The 19927-nt window shown below is 49.2% G+C and overlaps 1 protein-coding gene across 4 annotated transcripts in view; it reads left to right on the top strand.

Moving 5' to 3' along the window:
* Window positions 1–19927, top strand: part of NGEF (neuronal guanine nucleotide exchange factor) — a 128146-nt gene that overhangs the window by 72311 nt on the left and 35908 nt on the right. For 3 of the 4 annotated variants that reach the window (XM_061412643.1, XM_061412641.1, XM_061412642.1), the window contains 2 exons: window positions 8483–8625; window positions 14346–14644. In XM_061412643.1, coding sequence (XP_061268627.1) covers window positions 8483–8625; window positions 14346–14644 — 442 coding nt within the window. Of the gene's footprint in view, window positions 1–5996; window positions 7782–8482; window positions 8626–14345; window positions 14645–19927 lie in introns of all 4 variants that reach the window. The other variant, XM_061412644.1, reaches the window with a different exon arrangement.

The following is a 19927-nucleotide window of genomic DNA, read 5'->3' as shown; positions in this document are numbered from 1 at the left end:
GCAGTCAGGGCCTGGAAGCAGGCACCCTATCTGGTAGGACACCTCATCCAAGCCTGTAATAGCTCTTGTAAAGTGACCAGTCTCTACCAAAGAACTCTTGGTCTTTTTATGAGACTCTAAATCCTTGAACGTTTAGTCCTGGTGACTCAACATAAAACATTCTTTCTAGTGGATGTTAAGGGCAAGGTGGTTTGTTTCAGTAGGAAATAAGAAGTTTTTGCTCTACTTCTTGCTAAGGAAAGCATTTCTCTAAAATCCAATTATTTGCAATTTTCAAGGAACAATGTATGAATAATGTCTAGTTATTAATTTTGTCAACTATTAAAACATGCTTTTCCTTCAAGCCTATTTTATTTATGAATGGACATCTTTTTCTTTCTGGTGTCATACCTTAAATAATTTTACTACATTTGGTTAATAGTTAAGGCAATGCATTCTCCATTACAATAAGTGCAGACTTCCAAATAATAATAATAGTATCATTTTCTATGTGTATAGCATACTATAGTTTACAAAATGGTCTAATTAATATAGAACTAAATTAGATCTAACTATATTATTTGTAAAGTGATTTAAATGATTAAATGTTTAAATGGAAGGAAGTAGGGTATTAATGCTTTCACAGTTTGAGTTCCAACTAAGAGTGTATAAACCCTAATGGCCACAGTCTAACATGTGTCTGATGTGTACAGAGGCAACTCACAATCTCATTTTCTCCAAATTTCATCCTCAACATATTTTGGAAATAACCACATTTTCCCTTAGGTCCCTCTTATTTCAAAATGCTCCTATTGGTCAAAGTATATGACATCACTCACAATCAAAATCCTCAGACCCCATGTGTTTCTGGCTCCTTGGTTAGTAATGTTCCAAACAGACCCATATTCCAGGCCCTCTCTCACGTTCCACAGTTTCAGATAAAGACAAGCATTATAGTGTTTTACCCATGAGTTATTTTGGGGAGCCTGTTTTGAGAAATACATTTCCATCAAGGCCATATAATTGTCTGCATCTCATAATTGACTATATGGCCACTATTTGTCTCAGCCTTTGAAGGACGGTACTAGGGACACGTGAATCATCAAAGTGCTTTGGAAATTCTGACATTTCACCAGACCCCTCTCGTGCCTGGAAGTGGAGCAAAGCTTGGCTGCCTATTTTTGATTCCAAAGATGTATTCAACAGAGCAATGTCAAATCTTCGGCAGCTAAGCCCTAAGACCACAATGGCTGCTTCCCGTGATCACTAAAACCTGTCCAACACTCACATCTCACATATCTCCCTAAACCAGACAAATATTTGCATGCATCTCTTTACCCCTCTAGGTTTTTCCCTATTTAAGCAAAACTATAACAATCGTCCACCCTAGCAACCATGTCAAAAAAGAACAAAAACAAAACGCTCCTCACTTCACCAAAACAGTGAATCCAGTTTTCATAGGTTTTTTGATTCGCCCCAGCAGGTCAGTTACAGCCTCAACACTTGAGGCATCAAACCCCAAAAGCCTGCTAGTTCCCAAAGAGGTCAGTTAAAGAAATATCTTCATTAACCAAAGAAGGGCAAGATGTAATACTAAGGGCATGCTAATATTAGCTATACTCAATAACTACAGAATAAAGATGGCAACAGAACACCTATCAACTTCCCCATATTTTTTGATTCACTGACTGTTTCCCGAAGCCTCCTGGATGGGCAGGATGCTGGAGATGCAGAGATAAATGATATCTTCAGAGCTGCCCCATCCCCACACCTCAGGTCACTGGGAAGAGGAACCACGAAAGTGGGTAATAACGGGGCAGAGCAAGCAGAGCAAAGACAGAGCCATGGTTGCTCTCAGGGGTGACCCAGCTCCCTGGGTCAGAATGGATGCCATGATTTCTCATTGTGACTTTTATATGCTTTTTTGACTAGTAATGAGGGTAAAAAGACTGTTTCCCACCCTTTCGGCCTTTGGGATGTCTTCTTCGCAGAACTGACTATTCATTTCTCTTGCCAATATTTGAGTATTTCTGCTTGCTTTTTCCTTGCTGATTTTGGAGAACTTTGTCATAGGTATCGTGAATATCTCCTCTCATTCAGCAGCAGCCCCACTCCAGGCTGCACCTTAACTCTGTTAGCAAGGAAGTACCGGCAAGGTACTGGGGTGGGGGCTCACTGAAGACAGCAGATGGGTGGAAACACATGTGTTTGAGGAAAACCAACCCGCCAGCTGTGTATGGGGCAGACTGCGGGAGAGAAAAAGAGATGAAGAAAACTGAAGGCTGTAAGAGGAACGTAGTCACTGTACTCTGGGCTGGATTCAAGGTTTGCAACGTTGGGGACAGCCCGCAGGACCTCCGTCAGTTCCAAAATTCATGAGAAGGACTCAGAGCTATTACTTACGGTTATGGTTTATTACAGTGAAAAGCTACAGTTTTAAATCAGACAAGGGTAGAGATGCACAGGACAGCATCCGGAAAAGTTCCACTTGGAACTTTCAGTTGTCTTGTCCCTATGAAACTGCAGACAGAGCCAACATCCCCAGGGAGCAGTATGTGACAATACCACCCGCCAGGAAGCTCCTCTGAGCCTGGGCGCCCAGGGTTTTTACTGGGGCTCCGTCAGCTAGAACTGACTGGTACCCAGGTGGCTGGCCACCATCTTCAGCCCCTCTGGAGGCTGAGCTGTTGTCACAGGGCCCGAAGCCTCCACCTTATCTGATGTGACCCCAGCCCCGGGGTAAGCAAAGACACTCAAGCCAATTCCAGGGGCTTAGCTAGGTCTCCTCCGAGGAGCCCAAGGAAAAGGCCATACCTCTCTTTAGGTAAGATTAATAAACAGGGATAAAGTGATTGTGTTTGAAACATTTCTATAACATGTGACGATCCTACATTTACAAATGAGCCCCACGGTAAAAAGCAAGGGAAAATCTCCACCTCCACATCACCAGTAAAATAGTTCCAACTATGCAACAGAACAATCTACTTTCAGAAGAGTCTTCTTGGGGGTAAACCTTCTTATCTCACCGACTCATTGGATATGAGTTTGAGCAAGCTCTGGGAGTTAGTGATGGACAGGGAAGCCTGGCATGCTGCAGTCCAAGGGGTTGCAAAGAGTCAGACGTGACTGAGCAACTGGACTGAACTGAATGGCTTCTCTTGGAGCTGCAGTGAGAGAAACTATGTCTTGTCCTTTTCCTAATTGTCCTAATTTGGGAGGTCTACTTAGCTTCTGTGGATTGACGCTGGCACTGCCTCTCTGGTTTAAATGTGTTGATTTTCAAGGCAACTGAAAAAGTCTTAAGAGTGACAAAAATAAATTGTGTTTATAGATTTAAAATATATAGTTAATTAAGAGTTAGCAAGTACCTGTTTCTGGAAGATTTTAAGTGTATATTTGAGGATTGTCTTCTCACTACAGAGTCACTTTCCTATTAGATTTAAGCATACAGATGCATTTTGACATTTAGTCATCTGGTGGTATATCATATGACCCTACAGTTTTGAACAGTATTTACTGATTCATTTCTTTCACTTGACTGCGTGGGGTCTTTTCTTGCCACGCACAGGCTCTCTAGTTGTGTCACGCAGGTTTAGTTGCCCGGAGGCATGTGGGATCGCAACAAGTTCCCCAACAAGGGATCAAACTGGAGTCCCCTGCACTGAGGGCGGATTCTCAACCACTGGACCACGAAGGAAGTCCCCCTAAAAATACTTAGAATAAGAAAACAGAAATTTGCAGTTCCTTATCCCACACAATTCAGTCTTGACTCACTAGCACAGACTTCCAAAATCAACCATTAGCCAGCTTTGGGATCTTGGGCTTGTCATTTCAACCCTCTGGTTCTGCTGCTTCTTTTTCTAAATAAGAACTGGACCAGATCATTTCTAAGCTTCCTTCTGCTTCCAACAATTCTCCCTCAGAATAAAGTTAACATTTCATAAACATAAAATGTTATGTTTGTAAACATTTAAATGAGAACTCCTGAAGGCTAAGGTTGCTACATAAAAAGAATCCACTTCTTTTATAACCCAAAGTAAGAAATAATCTTTAGATAAAATACATAAAAATTAAAAAAATTTTTTAAGAAACATATCATTAATTCCTTCACAAACGTTTACAGGGTAACAACTGCGGATTAATGGAGCATAAATACGTGAAATACTTACCGGCACTTTATTCTGTGAATGATTCAGAACAAAATGTCAGTTAAATAGAGGTTTTAATACTAGCCTGCCCAGTAAGCACCACGTGTGATAGAAAATAGAACATGGGGAATGGAATGTAGCTTCAGGTGATATGCCTTCAGAACTCAGTGACTTTCTAAACTGATTTTATAATTAGAAGGATATTTTTAGCTTATTTTTCAATTGGAAGGTTTTATTATACTCATCTTAATATACATAATTTCACTTGAATGTTTTCTGATTTTAAAATAAAGCATCTTTCCTCCTCGGTGCAGCACTGTGTTCCCAGCTTGCGTTTAGTTTTATACCAAGTTTCAGGGGCGTTGAAACTTCGCAAAGCAGCAGGTCCCAGTGACTGCCCACCCACTGCACCTCCTGGGACCCCGAGGAAAGACACCAGGACGCCAGGGAGACCACTGCATGTCTCAGTGTAGGGACAGCCCCATTCACCTCGAATAGAGTGCCAGGCGGTGCCGCCGGGTACACAGAGCTAAAGGCCCAGGGGTGATGCCCTAGGGAGCCTCAACCAGGAAGGGTGAGGACTTAGGGGGTGGAGTGGGCAGAGTCCTAGCAGAGGAAGATGGCCAGGAGTGGCATACCTGGCAAAGAGCCTGTTACAGAGCCAGGAGGTGGCCTTCACCCACAGGGACTGGGACCCCAACAGAGGCTTGTTAAGCAGAGAAGAGACAAAAGCAGACCCATAGGTTAAAAGGGGGACAGAGAGAAGGCTGGACAGAAAGAGTGAAAGTGAAAGTGACTCATTTGTGTCTGCCTCTTTGCGACCCCGTGGACTATACAGTCCATGGAATTCTCCAGGCCAGAATACTGGGGTGGGTAGCCTTTCCCTTCTCCAGGGGATCTTCCCAACCCAGAAATGGAACCCAGGTCTCCCGCACTGCAGGTAGATTCTTTACCAGCTGAGCCACAAGGGAAGCCTGAACAGAGCAGGTGTGGGGCGGGGGGTGTCCAAGTACCAAAGAGGGGACTGCTTTGAAAGCCTTTAGGGATTCAGGGGACTCAGTGAGGCACTGACCAGGGGGGTGACATGACGTACAAGAGCACTCAAGGCTGGCTCTGGGTTCTGCCTGGTCTCCTGGTTGGCTGGGGAGGCATCTGGCAGGGGGAATGTGTGCACTGGTGGAGTATTTAGCAGACTTCTGGTGGAGATGGCCAGTTGATGGATGAAAGTGCAGAGCTCCGAGAGAGGGCTGTCTGGAGGTACTCAGAATGAGTCAAGGAAGGGAGGGGCTTGGGCTGGAAAGAGAAATGACCAGATGGTTGTCATGCAAATATCCTGGGGCCTTAAGGGCAAGAAGAGACCAGACCTGTCCTTTCTGGCCCTTCCCAGGGGAATGGGGCTACAGGGCAGCTATAGGAACTGGTTTGTGTCAGCCTGAACACCTATTGTTGAGTGGAATGTGCCCGATCGCCAGGGGCACCCGATGTAGTCTGTGTAGGGGAGTTAGTTCCCTCCAGGCAAGAAGATCTGACTCATTTGAAAAGACCTTGATGCTGGGAAAGATTGAAGGCAGGAGAAGGGGACGACAGAGGATGAGCTGGTTGGATGGCATCAGTGACTCAATGGACATGAGCTTGAATAGATTCTGGGAGTTGGTGAGGGACAGGGAAGCCTAGCATGCTGCAGTCCTTGGGGTCACAAAGAGTGGGACGTGACTGAGTGACGGAACTGAACTGAACTGAACTGAGGCAAGAAGGCCCCTCCCTAAAATGCTTTCTCACCTTTGCTGTGAGCTCTAGGCAGCTGGCTTGCTGCTGCTGCTACTGCTGCTAAGTCACTTCAGTCGTGTCCAACTCTGTTCGACCCAATAGATGGCAGCCCACCAGGCTCCCCCGTCCCCGGGGTTCTCCAGGCAAGAACACTGGAGTGGGTTGCCATTTCCTTCTCCAATGCATGAAAGTAAAAGTGAAAGTGAAGTCGCTCAGTCGTGTCCGACCCTCAGCAACCCCATGGACTGCAGCCTTCCAGGCTCCTTCGTCCATGGGATTTTCCAGTTAAGAGTCCTGGAGTGGGGTGCCATTGCCTTCTCCAATTAATACCAAACGGCTAACTAGTCGATGAACACCTCCCACCAGGAGTATTTGCATCGGGGACTTTGTTAATTTAAACAAATGCCCCGTGGGAGGACCGTGCAGGGGAAGGTGCGGAGATTTCCCACTTTGGTCTGCACTGCACTGCCCTGCCCCCACGTACCCTCCGGAGAGTTGGGTTGGTCTTGGCTCACAGAGACGGCTGTCGGGCATCCACACTGCCCAGGGGAGCGACGAGCGGCACGGGCTGCGCGCAGAAAAGGGCTCCGGGGACTGCAGCCACTTGTCTTGCTGGACTTGGAGTCGGGTTTTGGAGTGTTCCCTCTAGATTTCTGCTTCACACCCGACCGCTCGCACTCCTCTCCACTGGTTCCCCATGTTTGCTCTCTGTATCCCTAAGCCAGTTAAACTAGCTAACACAGAGGCTGTTGTTGTTTAGTTGCTAAGTCGTGGCTGACTCTTTGCGACCCCATGGACTGTAGCCCGCCAGGCTCCTCTGTCCATGGGATTTTCCAGGCAAGAATACTGGAATGGGTTGCCATTTCCTCCTCCAGGGGATCTTCCATAGCCAGGGATCGAACCCACATCTCTTGCTTGGTGGGCAGTTCTCTTTACCACTGAGCCACCCCGGAAGCCCTTCCAAAAGTCAGTGTGAGTGGGCAGGGGAACTGAGTGGAGGATTGAAGACACTTTGCTTCTCCTCCTCTGGCTCCCCTGTACCCATCCCGGGCCGCCAAGGCCTCGGGGTACCTGGGGGCAGCCAGACTCCTCCGTGAGAAGTCTCCGCGCTGGCCCCCTCTCCATAGTCTGGTCAGCAGCAGACGCCCTCGAGGGTCCCTCTCGGGGCTGGACCCAGGGCAGCAGAGACAGGGGTCTCCTGGCCAGTCCCTGTGAAGGACCACAGAGGATGTGCGGCGTGGGCAAGGCGGGGGTTCGAGGGCCAACCGGGCAGAGGGTCACCTCGCCCCTACCTTCCAAGCTCGCCCCGCTATCTGGCGAGGTCTGGCTAGATGTCGAGAAAGGGCCGAGAAGACCAAGACCGCAGCGCGCCGGCCCCCACCCATCCTGCCCTCCAAGTCTCCTCTGGTGGGGCAAGGCCCGCGGCCGAGGAGGGAGGCGCGGATCCGGCGGGAAGGTCCCGGGCCGCAGTCGGCTCCCTGTGGGCCCGGGTCGCGACAGGTCCGGGCTCCCCTGCCCGGCTGCCGCCCGGCCTCGCCCCCGCCGCGCGCGCCCCTCCCGCCTCCCCCGTTGCCGTGGCAACCCCGGGAGCCTCCAGGCGCGCGCCCGCCCGCCCGCCTGCTGGAGCGCTCGGCGGCGGCGGCGGCGGCGGCGGCAGCTCCGGCTCGAGCCGAGCGCGCGGTGACCCCGCTCCGGAGCCCGTTCGTCGCCCCCGGCCCGGCTCGGGGCCCCCAGCGCGGCTCCCGACCCGGCCCCAGAGCCGGCCTGGCTGCCGGCCCTCATGGAGCTGCTGGCCGCAGCCTTCAACGCCGCCTGCGCCGTGGACCACGACAGCTCCACCTCGGAGAGCGACGCGCGCGACTCAGCGGCGGGACACCTGCCCGGCAGGTGAGGACGAGCGGCCTTGCCGACCCCCGAGCGCCGCCGCTGCGCGTCTGTGGCCCCAACTCGCGTCTCCGGCCAGGGACGCCTACCCGAACGGCCTGTCCCCCGCACCCCTCCCCGCGGACCCCGCCGCCCCTCACTGCCCCCCGCGGTCCCTAGTCGTGCCGGCACGCCGCCTGGGGTCGGGGGTGCACCCCAGCCGGACACCCTGGTCCCCGTCCTGGCCGCCTCCCGCGCCCTCTCCCGGGCGCCCTGGGCGCACGCGCCTCGTTGGGCTCCCAGACTCCGCGCCGCGTGGCCCTGGGGCGGTCGCTACCCGGAGGGCACAGGGGGCCGTGTGACCGCGCGCGGCGCGGGGTGCGCAGTGCGCGCAGGGCTCCTGGCCGCGGGACCCGTCGGGGCGGCCGCGCGGCGCCGCGGAGCGGGCAGGGCGCGCCAAGTTTCCGACGCCTGCCCGCGAGCTCCGAAAACACGAAGGTCTGGGCGGGCTGGGGTGGGAATGAATCACCCGGTCGCGCCCTGGTATGGTGACAAAAAGGGCCTGTGGAGCGCGCTCGGCCGGGAGGGGCGGCGGCGGCTGCGGCCGCTCGGCCTGGACAACCCGGGCAGAGTCCAGCTGGCCAGGGCCGCCCGTGCGGACGCCTCTCGCGGGCTGGCCGAGGTGGGTCGCTGCTTAAAAATAACACGCCCTGCCCCTCCTACAGCGAGTCGTCCTCCACCCCAGGAAATGGGGCCACGCCCGAGGAGTTCCCGGCCCTCGCAGACAGCCCCACCACGCTCACCGAGGCCTTGCAGATGATCCACCCTATTCCCGCCGACTCCTGGAGAAACCTCATTGAACAAATAGGTGGGTGTCTCTGGCGGTGGCGCGGCGTCACTGGGGGGAAACGGGGAGCTCCTGGTGGGCTCCGGGTTCCCCTGCTCCTGGAATGCAGTTGCGTTTCACCTGGGCAAAACGCACCTGACGAGGAAGGTTATTAACGTATTTGGCTCTAATGGTTCCATAGGCAAAACTGCCGCATGTTACTAGTAAGCTGTATAATTGGGCTTGAGCAAATGTGTTTCTTTCCTGCTCCCTTGGACAGGTGTACTTGCTCAGCTCTTTCCTGGGCGAGGAGGGCTCTCTGTCCTCTTATCTCTTCTGCCAGCACGTCCAGGGGTGAAGTGCTTCTGGGCCATGCAGGAGGGAGGGCTCGGTGAGCCACCCTGGCCATCCCAGGGGCCTGGGGTAGACCTGGAAAGAGAGAGGAGTCTGCAGGGGGCGGGAGTGCGGGCGCGGGTCTCTGCAGACAGTCAGGCTGACTGGAGCCATTCTGGAAGGAGAAGCAGTGAACAACTTTGCTCCCGGGAGGAGAGGTACAGTAGAGAGAAGCCTCAGAGGCCCCCACCCTCACTCCACGGGTTAGGGAGAGAAGCCTGGTTCCACCTGCCTGTCCAGAGTGTGGCTGGAAGTCTGGGGCACAGCCTGCCTGTCCAGCTGCCACACAGCTGCAGCTGAGACTCTGTGAAAGCAGATGGTGGAGAAGGCGTGGCGTCCCAAGAACCCAACCACTTTCATTTAAAAGTCAAGAACTGTCGATGACGTCGAACTAGTTCTCATTGTCCTCACCAGACGGGGCCGTGAGTGGGTAACGTGGGGAACGGGATGGCCTTGAGATCTTGTCTGCTCTTTGGTGTTGTCAGAGGAGAGTTTATTCATTGGAATTAAAATTTTGACTTGAAAATGTCCTTCCCTAAATTGATCATCATTGTCCCTCATGCCAAACACTTGGGCAGACACAAAATGTCTCTGGTAGAAGGGGGCTTCCTTTGCCCTGGCACACCAGCGTTTAGGAGACTTTTCAGGCAAGTTCCCTCCTCCCCTGGTTGGGGTTTTTCTGGACTGAACGCTGGGAGGAGCCGAGCCCCTGCAAAGCTGAGGGTGGAGCACTACAGTTAAGCCTCGCCAGACTCCAGGGCTTTTGTTCCCAGCCCCCTGCATGTGGGGCTGGGTGGTGGTGGCTTTTCCCTTTGTTTGCTGGGGCAAATGGAGAGGCACTGTTCTGAGGACAGGCACCCACGAAAATCCTTTTGTCCCACCTTGGTCACGTTGCCCTTTATAGCCAGGAGGGCCACTGCGGCCTCAGCATACGCTGGGAGCCTTGACTCCCACCCTCTAGAAAGGGATATCTCTGGCTAGGATCAACGTCAGAACTAGGAAGGAAATCGGGGTGGGGGTGGGGAGATCCGTGCCTCGAATCACGGAGAGAGAGGCTCCCTTCTGCAGCGTGGGCGTGCGGAGACCTCCTTCCTGGAGAGCCAGTGGCATCAGCTCAAGGCTGGGAGTTGGAAACCCTGAACTGGGGTACTGCGCTCCTCCTGGCCCTGGGTTTCCTGCTGTGGTGAACAGTGGAGACTGACATCCTCAGGCGTTTCTCCCACCATGGGCTGGTGTCATGGTGAATATGTGTTTCCGGCTTCTGGGCTGGATCCTGGGTAGGTGCTCAACAGATGTGCTGAACACGCAGGGCCAAGGCTGCCTCCTTCTCACATTCTTCGTCCTCGACTTGAGGCCTATGCCAAGCAGATTCCTACAAGAGGCCAGCTGCTCCCACTTAGCTCAGTGAATGAAGGGGATTCTTTGCCAGGTATCAGGAGAGGACAACATGTTCCTAAAGACGCAGAGTTAAGAGGGGAGGAAAGTGGGAAGATGCTGGGCAATTATGCACCACTGTGTTGGACTGAGGTGGCTCCCACTCAGGCCAGGACAGAATGATGCCAGGACTGTGTGTGGCGTGGTATACAGTTGTCATTGCTGGTGGCCCTGAAGATCATAGACCCCGAGGCCCTGTGATTGTGCGTGTGTGTGTTTGCATGTGCACACATGCGTGTGTGTCCTGTGGTTGTCTCTGCTGCTGCTGCTAAGTCGCTTCAGTCATGTCCGACTCTGTGCGACCCCAGAGACGGCAGCCCCCCGGGCTCCCCCGTCCCTGGGATTCTCCAGGCAAGAACATTGGAGTGGGTTGCCATTTCCTTCTCCAGTGCATGAAAGTGAAAAGTGAAAGTGAAGTCGCTCAGTCGTGTCCGACTCCAAGCGACCCCATGGGCTGCAGCTCACCAGGCTCCTCCGTCCATGGGATTTTCTAGGCAAGAGAACTGGAGTGGGGTGCCATTGCCTTCCTCTGGCACCTAGCAAATGCTTGGGGCCTAGGAGGTCCTCACTAAAAATTAAAATTCCCTGCCCTTTGGAAGTTTCTATCTGAAGAATTCACAGAAAAAGAAAAGATTCTCTTCAAAAAGAAAGATTTTGAAGGACTCCGGGAGCCTTGCTTATCCTCCTCCTGCAGGCAGCATGGCCAGCCCGATACAGATCATTTTAATTAGGAGAGATGAGGACTGAGCCTTCTAATTCCGCTTGGATATAATTCCAGGTGCAGGCTTTTACAGGTAAAGTTAACTTTGCTTAATGAATGTACAAAATTGAAAAACATGATGCATCAGCAGTATATCTCAGATACAAAACTTTGATCAGCTAATCTAGTTCTTCAGTTACATCTACTTTGTTTCTGTTGTAATCTGAATTTTAAGGCCAATAAAAATAAACACATTACCAAAAAAAAATGGTTACACAGTGTGTCAGATAATCCTTTGTAATCACAGTAACTCCAGGAAAACTGGTATTTAAATTCAAGTGCTGAAGGCTTCAGAAAGAAGTATAAAGTTTTAAGAAAATGCTAAAAATTACTTGTATTGGGAGTCTTTGGCTGAGTGTACTAGAATATCCAGCTTAAAAGAAAATGACATGAAAGAATGAAAGTATTCTGTTTTAATGGGTCTAGGAATGAGGAAGAAAGTTCTAGAGTTGGTTCAAGTCAAACACTCACCTAGCTGCTTTCTCTCCTCCATTCTTAGCATTTGGGCTTCATGTCACCAGATGGCTGCCATAGCTCCATGCCTCACATTCTCAAGCAGCCACATATAAAAAGCAATAAATAAATAAAAGCAGCTTGTCCAGGGATCAAACCCATGTCCTCTGTATTGGCAGGCAAATTCTTAACCACTGGACCACCAGGGAAGTTCCCCTGGTTTCTTTCAGTTCAGTTCAGTCGCTCAGTTGCTCTTTGCGACCCCATGAATCGCAGCACGCCAAGCCTCCCTGTCCATCACCACCTCCCGGAGTTCACTCAAACTCACGTCCATCGAGTCGGTGATGCCATCCAGCCATCTCATCCTCTGTCATCCCCTTCTCCTTCTGCCCCCAATCTCTCCCAGCATCAGAGTCTTTTCTTTTAAACCTCCATAAAAATAGTATTGAAATCACAGAAGATTAATTGATACAATGTTGCCAACAATAGTTATGTCTTATGCTCATCACTGAACCGTTTGTGTAGTGACTTTAAACCTCTACCATTACAGTTCAATCTGCGTTGCATTTAGCATAGATTTAGATTTTCTTTTTCATTCCTTTGTCAAATTAACTCCTTGTTGTAATCTGCTAGATTCTAATGTAAAATCACATAATTTTTTTAAAGTAAAGCTATACTAATCATAAAGGATGTATAATTTAGCATTATGGAGCATAAGAAGCCAAGTAATTTAACCCACACATAATTTATTGGGTTCCTATTATTTATAAACTATGAGTATAATTTATCCAGCCATTTTTCAGGATTTAGAAGAGGGTCTGTTTTTCCTTTCCTTTTTTCTTCAGGTTAGATGTACTTAGCAATTAAAGAAGGAATAATAGGTAATATTTATATTGCATTGCATGAGAAAGTGCTTTACAAGTAGTATACTTATCCAGCTTAAAAAAGTATTAAGAATAATTATTAGAATATTCTACTTAATTAGAATAATTAATATTCTAATATTCTAAGTATTCTAACTTATCCCTGTTAGAACTTTCCCAGGAAAATCATCTTTTTTGGGGGGGTGGGGGCAGTTTGTGCCATGTCTTAGCTGTGGCACACAGGATCTTTGATATTTGTTGCAGCACGTGGGATCTAGTTCCCTGACCAGGAATTGAACCTGGGCCCCCTGATTGAGAGCGCGGAGTCATAGCCACTGGACCACCAAGGAGGTCCCCATCTTTGTTTTTATAGATAGAAATATCAAGGGCCCCAGCTGCTCTCCCAGGCTCCAGACCAGTCCAGCTGCCTACCGGTTCTCTCCACCTGCTTGGCCATCAGGTGGACCTGCATCTCTCCACCACCCTATCCCCAGTCAGACCCTCCTCCCAATGTTCCCCATCTCCTGAATAGGGCCACCAGACCTCCTCTGCCAACTAGTCACCCGAATATCACTCATTGCCCAGCACCAGCCAATCACCAGGCCCCGTCTTACACCTTGTAACTATCCCTGAATCAGGCACACGGCCCCATCCTTCCCCCACCACGGTGTGCGGGCCTGCATCACGGCTCCCCTGGAAAATGGGCACGGCTTCTTTCTTCCTGTCCGAGGGCCTCCTACGATGAAGACCAGAGCTGCTTGCCTAAGGGGCTTCCCCTCCCTGGGGCTTGCCTTTTGCCCACAGGATAGATAAAACCCTTGGGGTAACCCTCTTCTCTTCCCAGCCTCATTGCCAGCAGGGCAGCCCCGCCTCCCCTCTCCCTGGGCCGGGAGCCTTCTTGCCCCTGAAACTTTCTGCTGCTCCTCTGTGGGGAGACCATCCCTCGCCCTGTGGCCAGGACATCCGAAAAGGAATTTTTCCCCGTGGAGGTGCTGCATTTTTACTGACTCCTCTGTACCCCTAAATCTCCTTGGAGACTCAGAAGGCACTTATTTCAGATCAGGGAAGTAAATCTAAAAGTACGAAAGAAAAAAAAAAAGGAATGTTTCCCTTTTGAATCATAAGGTTGGTGAAATATTGGTTTTTTTTTTTTCCTTCAAAATGAGAATTTACAACGACTCCCATTTCACCGATGAATAGACTTGAGTTTTAATACTGAAGCATTTAAGGCTTTGAGAAGCATCCTGCTGGGATGCTGAAACATAACCAGGCCATTTCCATTGACTCTGTACACGTTGGTTATTAACATGACAAGTTCTAGATCCTTGTTGTTTGCTGGTTATGGATGTGAAAAGCATTTATTTGTGCGACTGGATTTTGATTCTATTCAGTGATTTCTTTATTCCTTGTTAGAAAGAAAAAATAAACTTACGTGTGCAGATCCTTCCCAAGAAATGAAGACAGTGGCAGTTCGTTCAGTGGCCCTTCCCTGAGACCTGTAGGGGTCTGGCTTTCTTTGTGTTTTCATAGGCAAAGCATTTATTTGCCCTTGATCCCTGGTGGCTCAGATGGTAAAGTATCTGCCTGCCATGCAGGAGACCTGGGTTCGATCCTTGGGTCAGGAAGATCCCCTGGAGAAGGGACTGGCAACCCATTCCAGTGTTCTTGCCTGGAGGATCCCATGGACAGAGGAGCCTAGCGGGCTACAGTCCATGGGGTCACAAAGAGTCAGACAGGACTGAGCGACGGACACTTTAACTCTTTCACTTTCAGGAATCAAAAGCTGTGACTTAGCGATTCGGAAAGCTCCGTATCTGAAATCTCTATCGTGTCTTCAAAACGGTTTGATTTGATTTCAGGGCTCCTGTATCAGGAATACCGAGATAAATCAACTCTCCAAGAGATTGAGACCAGGAGGCAACAGGATGCAGAAATACAAGGCGCTGCTGACGGGTGCCCATCCAGCGAGGAGGCTCCGGAGGAAGATGAAGGGGAGGAGGAGGAGGAGCCAGCAAGCCCACCCGAGAGGAAGGCCCTGCCCCAGATCTGCCTGCTCAGCAACCCCCACTCGAGATTCAACCTCTGGCAGGATCTCCCGGAGATTCAGAGCAGCGGGGTGCTGGACATCCTCCAGCCGGAGGAGATCAGGCTGCAGGAGGTAACAGGCTGCCCGGGCTGAGAGCTTCCGGTCAGAACGAGCGGGTGTTTTAACCAGCGTGGGTGAGGCATTCTCTCTGGGGTGAGGCTGGTTCATCAGAGGAGTTACTGGCAGGGTACCTCTATCCCCGACATGCAGGAAAATTCACATTATTTCACATGCGTGGGTGCATGCCACGTCACTTCAGTCGTGTCCAACTCTGTGCGACCCGATGGTTGGTCCCCAGAGGAACCCGCCGGGCTCCTCTGTCCATGGGGTTCTCCAGGCAAGAATGCTAGAGTGGGTTGCCATTTCCTCCTGCAGGGGATCTTCCTCTCCCAGGGATCGAACCCATGTCTCTTAAGTCTCCTGCATTGGCAGGCAGGTTCTTTACCGCTGGCGCCACTGGGGAAGCACAGGCAACAAAAACTACCTAGTTAGCTCCTAGGATAGCTCAACCCCGGTGTTGAGTGTTCTCCACGTTGTTGTTTCTGTAGACAGGAAGACTGCATTCTCTAAACTCTTGCTTGTTATTGTGGAGAATCTCCATGGCACGTGTGAGCACCGATACGGTCGGTGGTGCTGAATTCATTGTGACCGTGAACTGGCTCTATTCATCTGTGCTTTACTTTTCACTTGCACGTCTTTATTTCGAATTTTCGCCTGAACCTTGGGTGAGTGGGGCTCTGAAAGCCCTCAGCATATCCACCCCTCCTGAAATGGTGTGGAAATCTAGGACTTGTGTCTCTTCTTTCGCCTTCATCCGATGGTTCAGGCAGACTCTGCCTGTGAGGTAGGCTGAGGCAGGATCACAGAGTCACTTAATAGTTTGTGGCTAACAGGGACAAATAATCCATAAAACACGAACAGTAATAGAAGTGAGAAGCTAGGAAATGTAGGTGTTGGATATATATATATATATAGTCATATATATATATATAGCTTTATATACAGAGAGTTGGATCAGTTCTTTTAAGATTTTTTTAATGTGGGCTGTTTTTAAAGTCTTTAATGAATTTCCTACAATGCTGCTTCCATTTAATGTTTTGGGTTTTTGGCCATGAGGCCTGTGGGTTCTTAGCTGCTCCACCAGGGGTCGAACCCGCACCCTTTGCATTAGAAGGCAAAGTCTTAACCACTGGACTGCCAGGGAAGTCCCTGTTCAATCCAGCTCAGTCATCTTTATCCTCTCACGCCCGTTTCCCCAGTCTCCCCACTCACATGCTCCTTCAAGCCCGCCCTTGAGCTTGTTCCTAGTCGCAGTCCTGACTGTCTTTAGCTCTTGGCTCGCCAGTGCGAGATTCTGTAGAAACGTTCGTTCTTCTCATTTATTTAAAAGGCACAACTGCAAACTGTGCACACACGTAATGGCCAAGGCTGAGACCAGCCCCCGACCAGGTTCGTCAGACGCAGGCTCAGGTGGTATGATGCCTTTGTTCCTTGAGAAGCCTTGATGACGCTCGATTTTTGAAGCGCCACCCAGGGTCCACTGCGTCCTGCCCAGCAGACTCAGGAGAGATGGTTTTAGCGTCTGACACCACTTGTGACTCATGAGCATTTGTAAGCAAGGCCATAGGAGTTTTATTTTTTTTTTAATGAAACTGATGTTAGTAGTGTCTAGTCATCCTATGGGACTCCTCCCAGCTTCTCACAGGATACTGGTGAGACGACATAAAGAACCACGTGCCCCACCAGAAGCGAAGATGCATGGTCAGGAGATCTCCACGAGGCAGGTGGAGCTGGACTGAGGAAATCCCAGCAGGCTTTGCCACCCAAAGCAACCATGTGGAAGGTTCTAGAACCCAGGGAGAAGCCCCCTGTAGGTGGCCATCCCTCCTACCTGAGAGACCCAGGGGCTCCACCACTGTAGACAGAGCCACCATCACTCACCTTTTTTTCCTTCCAGTTTTATTTGAGATGTAATCGACACACTTCACTGTATAAGTGTAAGGTGTATGATTTGACTTCCACGCATCATGAAATAACGACCACAGTAGTTGCTGTTCATCGCTAAGCTGTTTCTGACTCTTCGTGACCCCGTGGACTACAGAACGCCAGGCTTCCTTGTCCTTCACCATCTCCCATAGTTTGCTCATATTCATGTCCATTGAGTCTGTGACGCTATCTAACCATCTCATCATCCTCTGCCACTCCCTTCTCCTTTTGCCTTCAACCTTTCCCAGCATCGGGGTCGATTCCAATTAGTCGGCTCTTCGCATCAGGTGGCCAGAGTATTGGAGCTTCAGCTTCAGCATCAGTCTTTCCAGTGTATGTTCAGGGTTGGGAAATTCCCTTTAGGATTGACTGGTTTGATTTGCCTGCTGTTCAAGGGACTCTCAAGAGTCTTATCCAGCCCAATTCGAAAGCATCATCTCTTTAGCATTCAGCCTTCTTTGACCCCTCTGGTGGCTTAGACAGTAAAGCGTCTGCCTGCAATGTGGGAGACCCGGGTTCGATCCCTGGGTCAGGAAGATCCCCTGGAGAAGGAAATGGCAACCCACTCCAGTACTCTTGCCTGGAAAATTCCTTGGACTGTGGAGCCTGGTAGGCTACAGTCATGGAGTTGCAAAGAGTCGGACACGACTGAGCGACTTCGCTTTCTTTCTTTTCAGCCTTCTTTATGTTCCAACTCTCACATCCATACATGACTACTGGAAAACCACAGCTTTGGTTCTGTATGGACTTTGGATAGCAAAGTGATAGCTCTGCTTTCTAACACGCTGTCTAGGTTTGTCATAGCTTTTCTTGCAAGCAGCAAGCATGTTTCAATTCCATGCCTGCAGTCACTGTCCACAGTAATTTTGGAGCCCAAGAAAATAAAATCTGCCACTGTTTCCACTTTTTCCCCATCTATTTGCCATGAAGTGATAGGAATGGATGCCATGATCTTCGTTTTTTGAATGTTGAGTTTAAAGCCAACTTTTTCACTCTCCTCTTTCATCTTCATCAAGAAGCCTTTAGTTCCTCTTTGCTTTATGCCATAATGGTGGTGTCTTCTGTATATCTGAGGTTGTTATTTCTCCTGGCAATCTTGATTCTAGCTTGTGATTCATTCAGCTCCGCATTTCACATGATGTGCTCTGCATATAAGCTAAATAAGTGGGGTGACGATATATAGCCTGGACATACTCCTTTCCCAATTGTGAACTAGTCTGTTGTTCCATGTCAGATTCTAACTGTTGCTTCTTGACATGCATACAGGTTTCTCAGGAGACAGGTAAGATGGTATGTTAGTCCCATCTCCTTAAGAATTTTCCTCATTTTGTTGCGATCCAGAGTCAAAGGCTTTAGGTAGTCAGTGAAGCAGAAGTTTTTCTGGAATTCTCTTGATTTTTATATGATCCAGCAAATGTTGGCAATTTGATCTCTGATTCCTCTGTCTTTTCTAAATTCAGCTAGTACATCTGGAAGTTCTTAGTTCTTGTACTCTTGGAGCCTAGCTGGAAGGATTTTGAGCATTACTTTGCTATCATGTAAGATGAGTGCAATTGTACAGCAGTTTGAACATTCTTTGGCATTGCCTTTCTGGAATGAAAACTGACCTCTTCCAGTCCTGTGGCCAAATTTTGGTAAGTTTTCCAAATTTGCTGGCATATTGAATGCAGCACTTTAATAGCATCATCTTTTAGGATTTGAAATACCTCAGCTGGAATTCCATCACCTCCACTAGCTTTGTTTTTAGTAATGCTTCCTAAGGCCCACTTAATTTCACACTCCAGGATGTCTGGCTCTAGGTGAGCGACCACACCATCATGGTTAGCCAAGTCATTAAGACCTTTTCTATACAGTTCTTCTGTGTATTCTTGTCACCTCTTCTTAATCTCTTCTGCTTCTGTTAGTCCATACCATTTCTGCCCTGTATTGTGCCCATCTTTGCATGAAATGTTCCCTTGGTGTCTTCAATTTTCTTGAAGAGATCGCTAGTCCTTCCCATTCTATTGTTTTCCTTTATTTCTTTATATTGTTCAATTAAGAAGGCTTTCTTATTTTTCCTTGCTATTCTCTGGAACTCTGCTTTCAGTTGGGTATATCTTTCCCTTTCTCCTTTGCCTTTCACTTCTCTTCTTTCCTAAGCTATTTGTATGGCCTCCTCAGACAACCACTTTGCCTTCTTCAATTTTTTTCCTTTGGGATTGTTTTAGTCACTGCCTCCTGTACAGTGTTACAAACCTCTGTCCATAGTTCTTCAGGCACTCTGTCTATCAGATCTAATCCCTTGAATTGATTTGTCACTTCCACTGTATAATCATAAGGGATTTGACTTAGGTCATACTTGAATGGTCTAGTGGTTTTCCATACTTTCTTCAATTTCAGTCTGAATTTTGCAATAAGGAGTTCATGATCTGGGCCACAGTCAGCTCCCGGTCTTGTTTTTTTTCTGACTGTATAGAGCTTCTCAATCTCTGGCTGGAAAGAAAATAATCAATCTGATTTCAGTGTTGACCATCTGCTGATGTCCATGTGTAGAGTCTTCTTTTGTGTTTTTGGAAGAGGGTGTTTGCTATGACCAGTGAGTTCTCTTTGCAAAACTCTATTAGCCTTTGCCCTGCTCCATTTTGTACTCCAAGGCCAAACTTGCCTGTTACTCCAGGTATCTCTTGACTTCATGACTTTGCATTCCAGTTCCCTATGATGAAAAGGACATCTTTCTTTGGTGTTCATTCTAGAAGGTCTTGTAGGTCTTCATAGAACCATTCAACCTCAGATTCTTTGGCATCAGTGCTTGAGGTATAGACTCAGATTACTGTGATATTGAATGGTTTGCCTTGGAAACGAGATCATTCTGTCATTTTTGAGACTGTACCCAAGTGCTGCATTTTGGACTCCTTTGTTGACTAAGAGGGCTACTCCATTTCTTCTAAGGGATTCTTGTCCACAGTAGTAGATATGATGGCCATCTGAATTAATTTGCCCACCCCCATCCATTTTAGCTCACTGCATTCCTAAGATGTCGATGTTCACTCTTGCCATCCCCTGCTTAACCACGTCCAACTTACCTTGATTTATGGATCTAACATTCCAGGTTCCTATGCAGGATTGTTCTCTACAGCGTCAGACTTGACTTTCACCACCAGACACATCCACAGCTGGGAGTTGTTTCTGCTTTGGCTCAGCCTTTTCTACCATAGAGTCTGTAGACTCCAAGACTGGGCTGCCTCAGGCCAAACAAATAACAGGGAGGGAGCACGAACCCCACCATCAGCAGAACATTTGATTAAAGATTTGCTGAGCGTAGCCCTGCACCAGAGCAAGACCCAGTGTTTCCCCACAGCCAGTCCCTCCTGCCAGGAAACTTGCACAAGC

The sequence above is a fragment of the Bos javanicus genome, chromosome 3 (genome assembly GCF_032452875.1).
Source record: "Bos javanicus breed banteng chromosome 3, ARS-OSU_banteng_1.0, whole genome shotgun sequence".
Taxonomy (NCBI): domain Eukaryota; kingdom Metazoa; phylum Chordata; class Mammalia; order Artiodactyla; family Bovidae; genus Bos; species Bos javanicus.
This window is presented reverse-complemented; position numbering and strand designations above follow the sequence as displayed.